This window comes from Hyla sarda, chromosome 10 (assembly GCF_029499605.1).
Source record: "Hyla sarda isolate aHylSar1 chromosome 10, aHylSar1.hap1, whole genome shotgun sequence".
Classification (NCBI taxonomy): domain Eukaryota; kingdom Metazoa; phylum Chordata; class Amphibia; order Anura; family Hylidae; genus Hyla; species Hyla sarda.
The window spans coordinates 141,553,578-141,569,709 of record NC_079198.1 but is presented as its reverse complement, the minus strand read 5'-3'; the positions used below and the strand labels follow the sequence as shown (position 1 = coordinate 141,569,709).

Genomic DNA, 16,132 nt, shown 5'->3' with positions numbered 1-16,132 from the left:
GTTTTACACTTTTAGGAGGAATCATTAGATTCCTCATACAGATCAATAGAGTTCTATTGATCTGTGTGCTCTGTGATCCATTGATAGAGCCTAGTCCAGCCAGGATCTATCAATGACAGAGCCACAGAAGGAGAGGTAAGCCCTCCAGCTACCTCTATAGTAGATCTCCCCCCGCGATCCAACCCACTAGCCCACCAGGAAGCATTCACATGTCCCTTTAGACGCCACTGTCAGCTTTGATGGCGGCGATCTAAAGGGTTAATAGCCAGCCGCGGCTGTCTATTAGCGGTTGCCCCCGGCCACTGAAATCAGCCGGGGGCTGCAGAGTATGGAGCGGGCACGAGTCGGGAGCCCGCTCCATACAGACTGCTGAGCGCCGCCGTGCTTGTCAGGTCCGGCCCTGCTTTCCCGAAGCCGGGCTAAGGGCCGGAAAAATTCACCTGCCCGGTGCCAGGAACTGCATGTCCCGGGCGTCGGGCGATAGGAATTCCACATCCCTATACACAATATATGTATACTGTATGGCAATCAGTTATTAGGGGCTCGACTGCAAGGGCCTGTGGTCTTTTAGTCTCCTATTGTCTGTTATAATTGTTATTCATTTATTTATATTTTTTATATTTATTTATTTATTCGTAAGGACCAATAACATTTTTGAAACATCATTGAATTCTACCGATCAGTGAAGAAGCATTTTCCTCCATGTAAACTAAGAAATTTTCGCACCACAGACAAAACTATTAATTCTTATCAATTAACATTCTTTTTTTTTTTTTTTTTTTATAAGAAAGTATTCTCTTTAGTGAGAAAAACAGCTTATTAAAGGATTTATCCACCTTTGATAACTGTTTATATTGTCCCAAAAAATCTAAAATAAGAAATGGAGCAGTTTTTCCAACCCCTTTGTTTGCTCATCTCTTATGCAGGCTGTGTCTCCATGGTAACAGACAACCAAACGCTGTGTAGTCAGATCCTGTTGTTTGCTCTTCCCTCCTTCTCCATTACTTGTGGCCAGTCTGCCAGATGTACTTTTAGTATTAACCCCTTAAAGGGGTACTCCCGTGGAAAACTTTTTTTTTTAAAATCAATTGGTGCCAGAAAGTTAAACAGATTTGTAAATGACATCTATTAAAAAATCTTAATCCTTCTAGTACTTATTAGCTGCTGTATACTACAGAGGAAATGGTTTACTTTTTAGATTTCTCTGATGTCATGACCACAGTGCTCTCTGCTGACCTCTGCTGTCCATTTTAGGAACTGTCCAGAGCAGCATATGTTTGCTATGGGGATTTTCTTCTGCTCTGAACAGTTCCTAAAATGGACAGCAGAGGTCAGCAGAGAGCACTGTGCTCGTGACATCAGAGAAATCCAAAAAGTAAAGCATTTCCTCTTTAGTATACAGCCCCTAAGAGGTACTGGAAGGATTAAGATTTTTTAATAGAAGTAATTTACAAATCTGGCACCAATTGATAAAAAAAAAAATTAAAAATACGTTTTCCACGGGAAAAGATTTTTAAATAGAAGTAATTTTCTGGCGCCAGTTGATAAAAAAATAAATAAAATAAAAAGTTTTCTACGGAAGTACCCCTTTAAGGACACAGACATTTTTTCTTTCTGCTTTTTTACACCAAACTGACATGTTATCTTTAATCTCCAGGTCATAGTGATTACTACAATACCCAATATATATATATATATATATATATATATATATATATTATTTTTTTTTTTTTTTTTCTATTATTATTATTATCATTATAATTTCTTCTTTATTTTTTACAATTTTAAACCCAGTAGTTGTATTAAAATGAAAATAAAACCTTTTTTTATATATAGCTGGTCATGTTTATTTTTTTTCCACCTATAGAGGAGTTTTGGCTTCTGTGATCTGCAGTTTTTATCTGTACCAAATTGTTGTAGATCAGACTTTCTGATCACTTGTTGTTCAATATTTTTTTCTGGAATGGGATGTGACCCCCCCCCCCCCCCCAAAAAAAATAAAAAAAAATAAAAAATAAAATAAAAATGCAATTCTGGAATTGGTTAATTTTTATTTACACAATTCACCGTACAGGATCAATAATATATATAATATATTAATTGGTTTGACAATCCCGCACGCAGCCATACCAAATATGTTTTGTTTTTTAAATTAAATTAAAAAAAAATTTTTAATAATAGGGGTGATTTAAATTATGGGAAATTAAAAAAAAATTCCTTTAAGGCTTTAATTGTTTTTATTTATCTATTTTACACATTTTTAAAGGGGCACTCCGGTGGAATAAAATTTTTTTTTTTAAATGAACTGGTGCCAGAAAATTACTTCTATTTAAAAATCTTTATCTTTCCAGTACTTATTAGCAGCTGTATGCTACAGAGAAAATTATTTTCTTTTTGAATTTCTTTTTTGTCTTGCCCACATTGTCCAGAGCAGCATAGGTTTGCTATGGGGATTTTCTTCTGCTCTGGACAGTTCCGGATACGGGCATCAGGTGTCAGCAGAGAGCACTGTGGACAAGACAAAAAAGAAATTCAAGAAGAAAAAAATGTCCTCAGAACCATATAGCTGCTAAAAAGTACTGGAAGGATAAAGATTTATTAATGGAAGTAATTAAAAAATCCGTTTAACTTTCTGGCACCAGTTGATTTAAAAAATAAAAAAAATAAAAATGTTTTCCCACTGGAGTACCCCTTTAAGTCTCCATAGGGGACTTGTATGAGCAATCATTTGATGAGCAATGCTCCGATTGCTTATACATTCTATGGAAGTGGTCTCCAAACTGTGGACCTCCAGCTGTTGCACAACTACAACTAACAGCATGCCCGGACAGCCTTTGGCTGTCCGGGCATGCTGTTAGTTGTAGTTGTGCAACAGCTGGAGGTCCACAGTTTGGATACCACTGATGTATATTATTGCGTTGTTCCATTCTATCAATGTTCCACTACCATGCATCGTTAAGCGGTTAAATTGGAGATAAATGGAATTAGGTAGCAGAATTTGTTTGTCGCCTGTTACCATGGTGACACATAGAAGCCGTACGCACAAAACGGGAAATATTTTTATCAAGGCGAATTGCAGAGCGGAAGAAATACGTGTGAAGGTGGACGAAGCCTTTGAATAAATTTACTATTTTTACGCTATAAATCTCGGGGTGATTGTGTCGGAGATCGTCGCTCGCGGAAACGTTAGAATGAATTTGGGCTTTTTGGCTAAAAATAAATCGCTCCCATTAGTTGTGGCTGTAAACGGAATGGAGGGAAGACGTTTGACGCTGAGCCGTGTGGACAGGACGCGATGGCGGCCGGGAGTCGGCGGAGAGGATTACACGGTCATTATTTTTGGAGTTGAGCGAGCATTTATCCGAACCACGGAGCAGGGGATAGGGGGACGCGATGTGCGCGGCGTATATTACTGCGCCCGGACAGTATTCTCGCCATGCGCACCTTCTGCCCTCATATTACATACATCTTAAATTAAGAAAATTTAACCCTTTATTTCCTGGGCAGAAAGTGAATGACATTGTCCCTGTCTGATCTAAGGGATTCCGCACGACTTCTCTTTGGTGTTTTTGTGACTTGAAAAAAAAATAATAATAAAAAAAAAAAATGAGGATTTTGTGGCATTCTTTTATAAATAGTGGGTTTTAGGCTAAGTGACACTACGGAATTTGCGAAAGGACTGCGCAGACATTGCCATCCCCATAGACGGCAATGTCTACAGCGTGGATTCTGCCTAACGAATGAGCACTCTCATTCATTTGGAGGCAGAGTTTCAGCGGTGGAATATCTGGCGCTGACATTCCGTACTGCGCCAGCAATGGGATTCTGCTGCATAGGAATTTCCGAGTGGAATTCCAAATTGAATTGAAGTTCCACTCAGAAATTCTGTAGTGTAAACCTAGCCTTAGCTTAGCATTTTTATTTATTAATTTTTATATATATATATATATATATATATATATATATATAATATTTAAAAAAAATTATTTACATTTTTTATTTTTTTTGGGTGGGGGGGTTGTTTTTTTCCATATGTATTTATATATATAATTTTTTGGGCGGGAGCACTCTTTCATTCCTTTTTTAATTTATTGTCATTGTATAAAGGGGAGGGGGGGGATGCAGAAGTGAGGTTTATAGCAGAAAAAGTGCCAATATTTCCTGAAAAACACGCCATTCCAGAACATACTGATATTGTCATTTTGGAGAACAGCTTCTAAGCCAAAAAATTTCACAAAATGGAAGTGGCAAATGGAGTTTAATATTTCCCATTGACTCCAACATTTTCGCTAACATTTTGTCACAAAGATCGGCCAAAAATTACCATGTGGCCATCACTGCATTTCTTTGGAGAGTTTTTTCACAAAAACGCTGAATGGAATTCCGGCCTCATACAGAAATGCCGTGGATTTTCCTCCTTCCCAATTTCCACAGGTCTCTCGTAGCACCAGATCATGAGGATTTTCCACTGCAGATTCTTAGTGTAGATTATGTCCTTGGTATAAAGAAAAGGAAATATTATTGGAGCGGATTTACTAAAACGGTCTCTCTACCTAGTGTTTGTTTTTATACTGTTATATCGCCACCTAGTGTTTGTTTTTATACTGTTATATCGCCACCTAGTGTTTGTTTTATACTGTTATATCACCACCTGGTGTTTGTTTTTATACTGTTATATCACCACCTGGTGTTTGTTTTTATACTGTTATATCACCACCTAGTGTTTGTTTTTATACTGTTATATCACCACCTGGTGTTTGTTTTATACTGTTATATCACCACCTGGTGTTTGTTTTATACTGTTATATCACCACCTGGTGTTTGTTTATACTGTTATATCACCACCTGGTGTTTGTTTTATACTGTTATATCTTCACCTAGTGTTTGTTTTATACGGTTATATCACCACCTGGTGTTTGTTTTATACTGTTATATCTTCACCTAGTGTTTGTTTTATACTGTTATATCACCACCTAGTGTTTGTTTTATACTGTTATATCACCACCTAGTGTTTGTTTTATACGGTTATATCACCACCTGGTGTTTGTTTTATACTGTTATATCGCCACCTAGTGTTTGTTTATACTGTTATATCACCACCTGGTGTTTGTTTTATACTGTTATATCGCCACCTAGTGTTTGTTTTATACTGTTATATCGCCACCTAGTGTTTGTTTTATACTGTTATATCGCCACCTAGTGTTTGTTTTATACTGTTATATCGCCACCTAGTGTTTGTTTTATACTGTTATATCGCCACCTGGTGTTTGTTTTATACTGTTATATCGCCACATGGTGTTTGTTTTATACTGTTATATCACCACCTGGTGTTTGTTTTATACTGTTATATCACCACCTAGTGTTTGTTTTATACTGTTATATCACCACCTGGTGTTTGTTTTATACTGTTATATCACCACCTAGTGTTTGTTTTATACTGTTATATCACCACCTGGTGTTTGTTTTATACTGTTATATCGCCACCTAGTGTTTGTTTTATACTGTTATATCACCACCTAGTGTTTGTTTTATACTGTTATATCGCCACCTAGTGTTTGTTTTATACTGTTATATCGCCACCTAGTGTTTGTTTTATACTGTTATATCGCCACCTAGTGTTTGTTTATACTGTTATATCACCACCTAGTGTTTGTTTTATACTGTTATATCACCACTTAGTGTTTGTTTTATACTGTTATATCACCACCTGGTGTTTGTTTTATAATGTTATATCGCCACCTAGTGTTTGTTTTATACTGTTATGTCACCACCTAGTGTTTGTTTTATACTGTTATATCGCCACCTGGTGTTTGTTTTATACTGTTATATCACCACCTGGTGTTTGTTTTATACTGTTATATCACCACCTGGTGTTTGTTTTATACTGTTATATCACCACCTGGTGTTTGTTTATACTGTTATATCACCACCTGGTGTTTGTTTTATACTGTTATATCACCACCTAGTGTTTGTTTTATACTGTTATATCACCACCTAGTGTTTGTTTTATACTGTTATATCACCACCTAGTGTTTGTTTTATACTGTTATATCACCACCTAGTGTTTGTTTTATACTGTTATATCGCCACCTAGTGTTTGTTTTATACTGTTATATCGCCACCTAGTGTTTGTTTTATACTGTTATATCGCCACCTGGTGTTTGTTTTATACTGTTTTATCACCACCTAGTGTTTGTTTTATACTGTTATATCACCACCTGGTGTTTGTTTTATACTGTTATATCGCCACCTATTGTTAGTTTTATACTGTTATATCACCACCTGGTGTTTGTTTTATACGGTTATATCGCCACCTAGTGTTTGTTTTATACTGTTATATCGCCACCTAGTGTTTGTTTTATACTGTTATATCGCCACCTAGTGTTTGTTTTATAATGTTATATCGCCACCTAGTGTTTGTTTTATACTGTTATGTCACCACCTAGTGTTTGTTTTATACTGTTATATCACCACCTAGTGTTTGTTTTATACTGTTATATCGCCACCTGGTGTTTGTTTTATACTGTTATATCGCCACATGGTGTTTGTTTTATACTGTTATATCGCCACCTGGTGTTTGTTTTATACTGTTATATCGCCACCTGGTGTTTGTTTTATACTGTTATATCACCACCTGGTGTTTGTTTTATACTGTTATATCACCACCTAGTGTTTGTTTTATACTGTTATATCACCACCTAGTGTTTGTTTTATACTGTTATATCGCCACCTAGTGTTTGTTTTATACTGTTATATCGCCACCTAGTGTTTGTTTAACCTGTTATATTGTTGTTTTTCAGTTTTTTTCATTATTTTGTAAACATTATTTTTTGCTGATTCCCCTGATTTACATGCCCCTTCGTCTCTCGTAGGAAGCTTACTCAGTAGCGCGACAATTCAATTTGATTCCTCCAATCTGTGAACAAGCTGAGTATCACATGTTTCAAAGAGAAAAGGTTGAAGTACAACTCCCGGAACTGTTTCATAAAATCGGTAAGCTGTCACCTCCATGATATGTCAGAAGTATCGGAGAGACAGGAATGTTTATTCTGTGTTCTAATAAATATCTCAGAGATGTACCGTAAAGCTCCTGAGCCCCAATGAAAGATCTGTATCGGGGCCCCTTGTATACTGTGTCCCTTTTATAATTCGGGTGTCTTCTTAGAGGGGTTTCTGGGGCCCGGGTTTGACGCACCAGCCCCTCCATCTCCTGGAGCTTTACGCCTTGTCAGCTTTATAAAATTGATGGTCATACTTACCTTCTCCGGTCCCTGCAGCTCCCGGTCCCCGCTGTTCTCTTCTTCTTCCTGGTTCTGTATTATCCCAACCCCTCAGGACCAGCTAAACAGTGATTGAGGCGGGACACCTCTGCGGCTACAGATTGGCTGAGCAGGCAGGTTCTGGGGAATCGGGATTACACAGATTTCAGAAGAAGCAGAGGGCACTGGAGAACCGGGAGAATCGGCACAGCAGCTGTATGGGGCGCATGGTGGCCTCTGCTGGTGGACATGGCAAACAGAAGGTTTTCTCCAACCAGTCAAGCTCCCACAATGCACTGCTCTCTGGTTGCAGAAATATCAGGTGTTGTTTAGGGTTGTGTTCACTTCACGATTTAGCACGTCCTTCAGGAAGGCTCCCCGAGAGCAGACTAAATGTGTCCATAGGTTGGCATCACCTGATGGAGACCAAAAGTCAATGTAGCCATCGTTGTAGACGTCTGGAGCTTCTCCCTGTAGACCAAAGACTTAATGTGAACGGCCCCGCTCTCTGTCTCATGCGTTACCCAGATATAAAAAGCTAATTTTTACCATCATTCTCCATGTTTTTTGCCCAACTATTGGCTTTCCTGACCATTAGATATGTTAGATCTCTAGACAGGGAAGATAGGCAGTATTTCAGTTGTATATTCAATCTTTTCTCCAACCCAGTGAACGACCTTCTAGACCAGTGGTCTCCAAACTGTGGAATTTCAACTCCCAGCATGCCCTGACAGCTGTTGGCTGTCAGGGATGCTGGGAGTTGAAGTTTTGCAAAAGGGAAGCCTTGATTTACCTTTCATGATCAGTGTGGATCCTCTTGAGGAAGCAGACAGGTGCTGGGCTGTCCGGGCATGCTGGGAGTTGAAGTTTTGCAACAGCTTGAGGTCCACAGTTAGTAGACCAAGGCTCTAGATGTCATACTGTCATGGGAAATATATGGTAGATGACCCAAAAATGCAGGTGGTCCATAGCTTGGCACGACTTTGCCTGGTCTGTGCCGCACCTGGGGTAAGCAGACAAGGCAGTCACGTTATAGCTTCCAGAGATAAGTGGGTAAGTTAATGTTTGACCACCATGTGGTGCTACATATTGCTGTAACAACAATTATTACCAGTTTTGGTTTCAGGTTCTTGATAGCCCACAACCAGGAATTGGCCTATAGAGAGAAAATAAAAAATAGGTGTGCACCCTTAGTGTATCACTCCCAATATATGGATAGTATCCAAAGCAAGTGGCGCCTACCGGATTGTATTGCGCTCAGTGGACTTGCTAGATGCTGGCTCAGCTTCCTCTACCTCCCGGAACCCACATGTTCAGGCCGGTATAATTTGGAACAATCCACTGGAAATACTGGTAAAATGATGGCGCTTCCCCGGAGTAGTTTTATTCCATAAAACAACGCGTTCCGAGCCCATACTGGATTCTTCATCTGGCTAAAGAAACATCGATTTGCCTGACAAAGAACCCAGAACGGGTTTGAAATGCTTTTGTTGTATGGAATGCAACTTCTCCGGGAGAAGCGCCATCATTTCGCCAGTATTTCAGGTGAATTTGATCCCCAGTTGTTCACAACCATAAAGCGTCAGTCACTTCCGCCATTGATCGGCAATGTCACATTCAGCGCATATTTTCAATATAGATGTCTGGCTTCTTCATTGGCATTCTTATTCACTACATTTCCAGGTGTGGGCGCTATGACGTGGTCACCGCTTGCCTGTGGAATAGTATCGGGAAAATACGATGGTGGAATTCCACCATATTCGAGAGCATCACTCAAGGTCAGTGGGAAGTTCTGGATCATTTATGGTCCACCAGTTGGACACTGCTGAATATAAATGCATGCAGGACTCTAAGGCTGCATTCACACTACGTTCCCTCCAGGCCGGAGTCAGACAATGACTGCGGTCAGCTCATTTTTGCCCTGTATCTGGTTTTGTTACCGGACTTAGAACCGTAGTATACTAAGGTTTTAAGTCTGGCCACAAAACTGGATAAGGGGGAAAAATGAGCCCACCGCAGTCATTGTCTGACTCTGGTCGGCTCATCAAAGTGAATGGGTTTTGGCGCCGGTCCGGCTGAGATACGGGAGTTCCTGGTTTTGAAATTTTCCAGCTGGATCCGGCAGCCGCAGGGAGGGAACGTTGTGTGAATGCAGCCTAAGAAGTCGGTGATCACCTCTGTGGGAGTCTTATTAATAGTTACATATAAAGACCAGAGTCCATCAAGTTCACCCTATATCTCTATTGTGTCCCTACTGTGCTGATCCAGAGGAAGGCAAAAAAAAACGTATGAGGCTAATGCCAATTGCTCCATAACGGGGAAAAATTCCTTCCTTGCATCAGAACAAATCCCTGTCCATATTCTTCCCCAAAAACGGAAATAACTAAGAAAAGGGCCAAAACAACTTTCCAAAAGACGACGGCCCTACACAGAGTTGTAGATAGTCCTCCCTTGTTGGCCGGCACTGTATCCTCCTAACCAGCCCGAGGTAGCAGGACCCATTGGTGCCTCCCTGGGGCAAATGTCCCTCTGGGCCTCTCTATAGCTTTGCTGGGTTTTAGTGACAATGTTGCTTTATTACCAGTTGGTAACATTAAATGGGGTCTTCTCCAGCTAAACAAACGCTTCTCTATATTTCCTCTGTACTGTAAAGGGTTATCAGTGGTTAAAAGACAAAATCTTGAGCGAAGAAGGAAGACGACAGCAAGCGAAACTGAAGGAGCTCCAGGCCATCGCAGAACGTCTGGGCTGCACTCTTCCCCAGTTAGCCATCGGTGAGTACATGATGTATGAACGCGGCTTCACGGACTGGGGGGATCTCACTTGTCCTTGCCCGAGGCCTGAAGAACCGGCCCTGTGACACACAGCAGTTCTAGAACAACGAACGACTTGACTGACGTAGTTGGTTTCAATAAAAAAATGAAAATTTTGGGGTCTTTTTCTTTAGAGTAGACCTTAAATGTCTGGATATTTCTTTTACAGCCTGGTGTCTGAGGAACGAAGGGGTCAGTTCAGTCTTGTTAGGGGCATCAAATGCCGACCAACTACTGGAGAATATTGGAGCAATACAGGTGGGTATCGGGACTTGGTTGGCTCTGGTTAACACATTATAGGGGTTATAGGAGATGGGGTGGGGGGGGGGTCAATTTCTTTACAAAAATAAAAAAAACTTGTCAATGGGTTAAACCTGGTTTTGTGGTATTGTGTCATTCAGTTGAATGGACAGAACTGCAATACCAGACCCCACCAGAGTGTCGCTGTTTCTGAATGGGAACAGAAAGGCCTTTTTTTCCCCCTAATCCTGTTGCGACCCTTATAGTCACTTTATAATAAACCAGATGTTGGGCGCATGGCGGATTCTTTTATAGACTATTTAGTATACGGAAGACACAATGAGGGAATTTACTAACACCTTATAATTTTCAGGCAGTGCAAACTTTAAATGCGCCAGATTTATCACAGAGGCGTTTATTTAATAAATCCGGCCCATCTGTGGGGTGTCTGCTCTTATATAATTTAAACCAATTATTAGTCAGCTTACATTACACCAGAATCCTTCCCAAAATTTTGGGCAATTTTTTAAGGCCATACCCACCCATTTAAATGAAGCCACACCCCTTTCTTCTCAAGCCACGCCCTATTATCAGTTGATTAGCGCCTAAGCACTCAAAATAAATGTGGAGTATGTCATTTAAACCCATTTTTGTTTAGTACAAATAATGCACATTTTCTGTAGTAAATCTGTCCCAATGAGGCAAATCTGTTTATATTATTGGAATGAGGAGCGTCCGCGGCATATATATTGGCCTCTTTTTTTTTTTTTTTTTTCCCAATTTTTTTTTTTTTTTTTATTAAATCAAATTCATTTTTCTAGGTAATCTGGGAAATATTCCAGCAGAGAGAGAAAAAAAATAAATGTTCTTCTCTTGGTTTTATTATTATTATCATTATTATTAATATTATTGTGTGTATAATTAATTGAATAATTATTGTATGAATTATTTATATATTTATTTATTTTAGGGAGTGTATAGCCAATTTTTTTATTTTAACTAATAAGACCATTGTTTCCCTAATCATTGTGCCTCCAGCTGTTGAAAGAGTACAACTCCCAGCATGCCCGAACAGCCAACGGCTGTCTGAGCATGCTGGGAGTTGTAGTTTTGCAACAGCTTGAGGCACCCTGGTTGGAAAACACTGTATTGGAACCAAATACTGAAATGTTTTTTTTGTTTTTTTTTCTTCTAATCTGTTTGTATTTACTTGTCACAATTTTTTTGTTTGATCTTTTTTTTGTACATTATAATAGGGCGGCCATCTTATCTGAGCATTTTTAACCAGCATTTAGGAAGAAAGGAGAAGACTGTAGCACTCCAATAAGATGAAAAGTGAATGTGGCTTTATTCCAATTCAAACATCAAGGCGAGTTGAATTGGAATAAAGCCACATTCACTTTTCATCTTATTGGAGTGCTACAGTCTTCTCCTTTCTACATTGTGAAGTGTCTCCCGTGACCTGGGATTCCGACCGTGTGCACCCACCTTCGACTTACATTCTACAGAGTGCTGCTCCTTATCCTTTGTTTTTTTAACCAGCATTTAGAGATATGCTTTACAGCAGGACACAGTCAACAAAAGACAGGAGTTGTCCTGTTGATATGAAGGGAAACAGTTACTGGGCATGCTCGGTGACCTGTTTAGAGGTCATTCCATAGGGAATGGGAGGCTGATCTGTGAGCATCATCTATTGTGTGTACCTCTGTTCTCTGCACACCGGTTTCACCGCTTACTGTGATCCTGTCTGTGATGATAAGGAAGAGACTGCTGGGAAGTCTGTACCGAACAGGAAGCCTCGGCTCAGTTTTAGGCCCTAGTGGCCAGTATAGGAACTGCAAGTTATCAGGATTATTATTTTAATGTGTTTATACAATAGGTAGTTTCTGATGAAGTTGAGAATTTACTAATCACATGACCCGTTCTTCATCCTTTTTTTCTGGCAGGTCCTTCCAAAGTTATCCTCTTCTATAATTCACGAGATTGATAGTATTTTGGGCAACAAGCCATATAGCAAAAAAGACTATCGGTCCTAATCAGGGGGATGCCCCAGCACCGGACTGTCATGGCTCTGCTTCGATTCCTCGACTTGCCTGCTTTAAGCTTTACCGAATCCAAGCGGAGCGCGGTCGCATCCAAAAAAAAAGCAGAAAAAAAAACAACAATTTCCGGAAACCGCCAGGAAACTGTTCAAAAGTATTAATGTGAGAAACCATTCGCTTAATGTATCCAAACCTACGCTAACTACTTTACCCGCACAATAATGTAGTCACGGGACGAGCACCGTTTGGGGTAATGGGGGAAAAAAATTCAACATCACGTCTTATGTTCAGCGTGTCCATCACGTTCAGCGTGTCCATCACTTTCAGCGTGTCCATCACTTTCAGCGTGTCCATCACGTTCAGCGTGTCCATCACTTTCAGCGTGTCCATCACTTTCAGCGTGTCCATCACTTTCAGCGTGTCCATCACGTTCAGCGTGTCCATCACGTTCAGCGTGTCCATCTCTGTGACTTCAGGCCTCGTTTCCGTATTTCCTCCACTGTCGGTGCCGCACTGCATTACTCTGGCGTAAAAAATAATCACACTCCAATTTCTTAATGTTGGAAGAACTGGAATTTTTTTTTTCTTCTTTTTTTTTTACTGTAAAAAATTCTGCTTTACAATGAAATCCTTTACCTCATTTAGGATTTAAAAAATGTATCTGATTTAAATTTTGTTTTATTGAATTTTTTTTTATTTTTTTATTTTTTTTATTTGCTCTGATGACCTCTTAACAAGTCTTAGCTATATGTTATTTTTTTATCATTATGTTTTTTATTTCATTGCATCTCAGGCAGAATGAGCATCTCATATCGGGCAGGTTTTTACTGCCAAATCGTGTCCCAGTAAGTCGGGACTACAAGTTATTTTTCTATTTAAGCCCCACCCCCTCCCCCCCACCCCAAAACACATTATTCAAAGGTTGGCCTAACCCATTATTTTTCAGCAGGAGCAGACGATCGTCTTTACAGTGGTCTCCAAATTAAATACTAAATAAATAAAATAAAAAAATTAAGAAGTTTTAGCAATATATATATATATTTTTTATCAGTTAACTGCACTTTCTTTAAAATGAAATCATATTTTCTTAATGCAAAATAAAAACAAAGTACAAAATTTTTTTTTTTTTTTTAAACAACAAATTTATAACATAAATTTACATATAAATGTTTATCCAAATGCCGGAAAAAACAAACAAACCAAAAAACACAAGAATTGTTTAAAAAAAAAAAAAAAAGGAAAAGTTCTGCCAATTGCTATTATTTTGACTATAATACAATTTTAGAGGTACAAGTGCCGGAATACCCTTTAAAAGCGAAGAATTATTTTTAAATAGTTCCGCAAATTGCTATTATTTTTTTTCAGTTTGTGTTTGATGATATTTTATATTAGTTGTTTACTAAGAAATTAGGAAAATATTATACAATTTTAGACATACAAAGAGTGCAGTAAATTGATATTAAAAAATATATATATATATCTAACCAATTTTTTTATAGTTTTTTGAAGTTTATTTTTTTTGTTTACATAATCAAAACCTAAATCTAGAGCAGTGGTCTCCAACTGTGGCCCTCGGAATGTTGCAAAAACTACAACTATTAGCATGCTCGGAGTTGTAGTTTTGCAACAGCTGGAGAACCACAGTCTGAAGACCTAGCAGGGCCCGTAGTTTGGTCGGAAGCCGCCATTACTGTTGGGCCAATAACCAATAATCCTGTGGACAGGTGGGGCCGCAGCCATGTTTTTCTTCCAATCATTAGACCACTTTACATTTACAGAGGTGAAGGGAAGGGCACATCCTGCTCCTTGTGTGTTTGCATTCCCAGTCACAGACTATGGCGCCACAGTTTCTTATAATGTCGTCAGTTGTTGTATTTTCTAGTACTAAAAATATCTGTCCGTTTTAGGTTCTTTTCTGGGAAAAGTTCCAAAATGCACAACTGTAATCGAAAGTGTTGGGAATCATTTTTTTTTTTTTTTGCTGTTTTACTCAGTGCCCCTTATATCTTGCCCCTTTATATCTTGCCCCTTATATCTTGCCCCTTATATCCTGCCCCTTTATATCTTGCCCCTTATATCTTGCCCCTTATATCCTGCCCTGATGTTGCAGTTTGGCTTTACAGAAGTGAATGGCGATGAGCTGCAATACCGCAATCAACCTGTGAACCAGGGGGTGGCGCTGTTTTCTGTAACCTTTTATTTTTATTTTTTGTATTTGCGTTATTTGGATTAGGATATTATCTCTGGATGAAGCCATCTTTTTTTTTTTTTTTCCGTAGGCCTCATTGACATCACATTTTTGGGATATGTCGCTGGCGCCAACATAGCGATGCCAGGCCCATTGACTTGGACAGAATGTCGTCTGCCAGAGACTACATTGTGTGTCCTATCTGCTAAGTGTTTTGGTTCCTGAAAAATAATTATATTTTCAGGTAATGCAATCAACTAGTGAAAACAGCACCACCCCTATCCTCAGGTTGCATGTGGTATTGCAGCTCAGTTCCATTGACATGAATAGAGCTAAGTTGTAATACCAATCACACCCTGAGGATAGTGGTGGCGCTGTTTTTGGATGGAATTTGCTCTGTTTATCTATCCCAATGATGTACTTCAAAAACATGGTGTAATTGGGGTGATAAATGTATAAATGAAGACATTTTTAGATTTTAATTCAATCTAAAAAAAGAAAATGTTTGCACATTGTGTTTATTTTCTTTTTTTTTTACAAGCACTAAATATATCTTTGTAAGACTTTTAGTTCAAGACTCGGAGAGAAATTCTAGCTCCAAAGATTGTATCTTCTACTGTACAATCCTCAAGCACAATTGTTTTTATTTAAAAAAATAATAATATATTTTTTTTCTTTTTTTTTTTTTTTTCTTTTAAGTTGCTAAAAAATATTATTATTATTATTTTTTTTTTTTTGCTTTGCTCGGAATATAAATTTATGTGCAGAAAATAACAAAACTAAAATGAAGAACCGTTTATATTTACATGAAATATACCTGTAGATTTGAAAAAGGAAATAAATCCAATAAAAATTAAGAAATCATATAAAAATCAATTACAGTATTTTTTTAATTATAAATTAAAATTGTTTCAATTTCCGTTGCTATATGTGAATTTTGAATATATTTTTGTATTTTTTGTCTAGAACAAGGAGCCTAAATCGCCAAACTGTGCTCCTCCCGCTGTTGCAAAACTACAACTCCCAGCATGCCCGGACAGCCGTTGGCTGTCCGGGCATTCTGGGAGTTGTATTTTTGCAAAAGCTGGAGGGCTCCAGTTTGGAGATCACCGATTCCATAAAACCCACAAGGAAGGAATCTGTCCGCTGTTACAATTAAAACAGGAGCACAAAAGACTAATTAGGTTCTTCCACTAATTACGGTGAATTTTCAGAGAGAAGTTTCTACGCCAGATTGTGCGCCGTGTCCGGGAACAGCTGCTCAGAGCGCATAGAAATAGAAGATTATTTTAATTGAGGCTCCGGCATCATTAGTGCGCCATTTTTTTTATCGTCTTCATCCTGGTCATGTAAATAGAAAATACAAGAAACATTTTTTTTTGGGGGGGGGATTCAACTTTTTGGGCAAAATTATTACCGCCATTATCTGTGAATTTTTATTTGTAGTTTATATCGTGGAAAAATGAATGAACAATTTTTTTTAAATGTCTATACAAGTAAACATTTCAAACAATTAAAGTAGATTTCCAGTGTAGGCAAAAAATTTATAAACTGCAGGAAATATAGGGAAATAGGAAAAAAAAGCTATAC

At 38.5% G+C, this 16,132-nt stretch overlaps 1 protein-coding gene across 15 annotated transcripts in view; it reads left to right on the top strand.

Annotated features, from left to right (window-relative positions):
• KCNAB2 (potassium voltage-gated channel subfamily A regulatory beta subunit 2) overlaps positions 1-15,006 on the top strand; it is a 210,898-nt gene extending 195,892 nt beyond the window's left edge. For all 15 annotated transcript variants that reach the window (XM_056544493.1, XM_056544503.1, XM_056544500.1 and 12 more), the window contains 5 exons: positions 6,873-6,993; positions 8,943-9,037; positions 9,913-10,033; positions 10,242-10,330; positions 12,259-15,006. In XM_056544493.1, the coding sequence (XP_056400468.1) occupies positions 6,873-6,993; positions 8,943-9,037; positions 9,913-10,033; positions 10,242-10,330; positions 12,259-12,348 (516 nt within the window). In that variant the 3' untranslated portion in view covers positions 12,349-15,006. The remainder of the gene's footprint in view (positions 1-6,872; positions 6,994-8,942; positions 9,038-9,912; positions 10,034-10,241; positions 10,331-12,258) is intronic.
• The last annotated feature ends 1,126 nt before the right edge of the window (positions 15,007-16,132 follow it).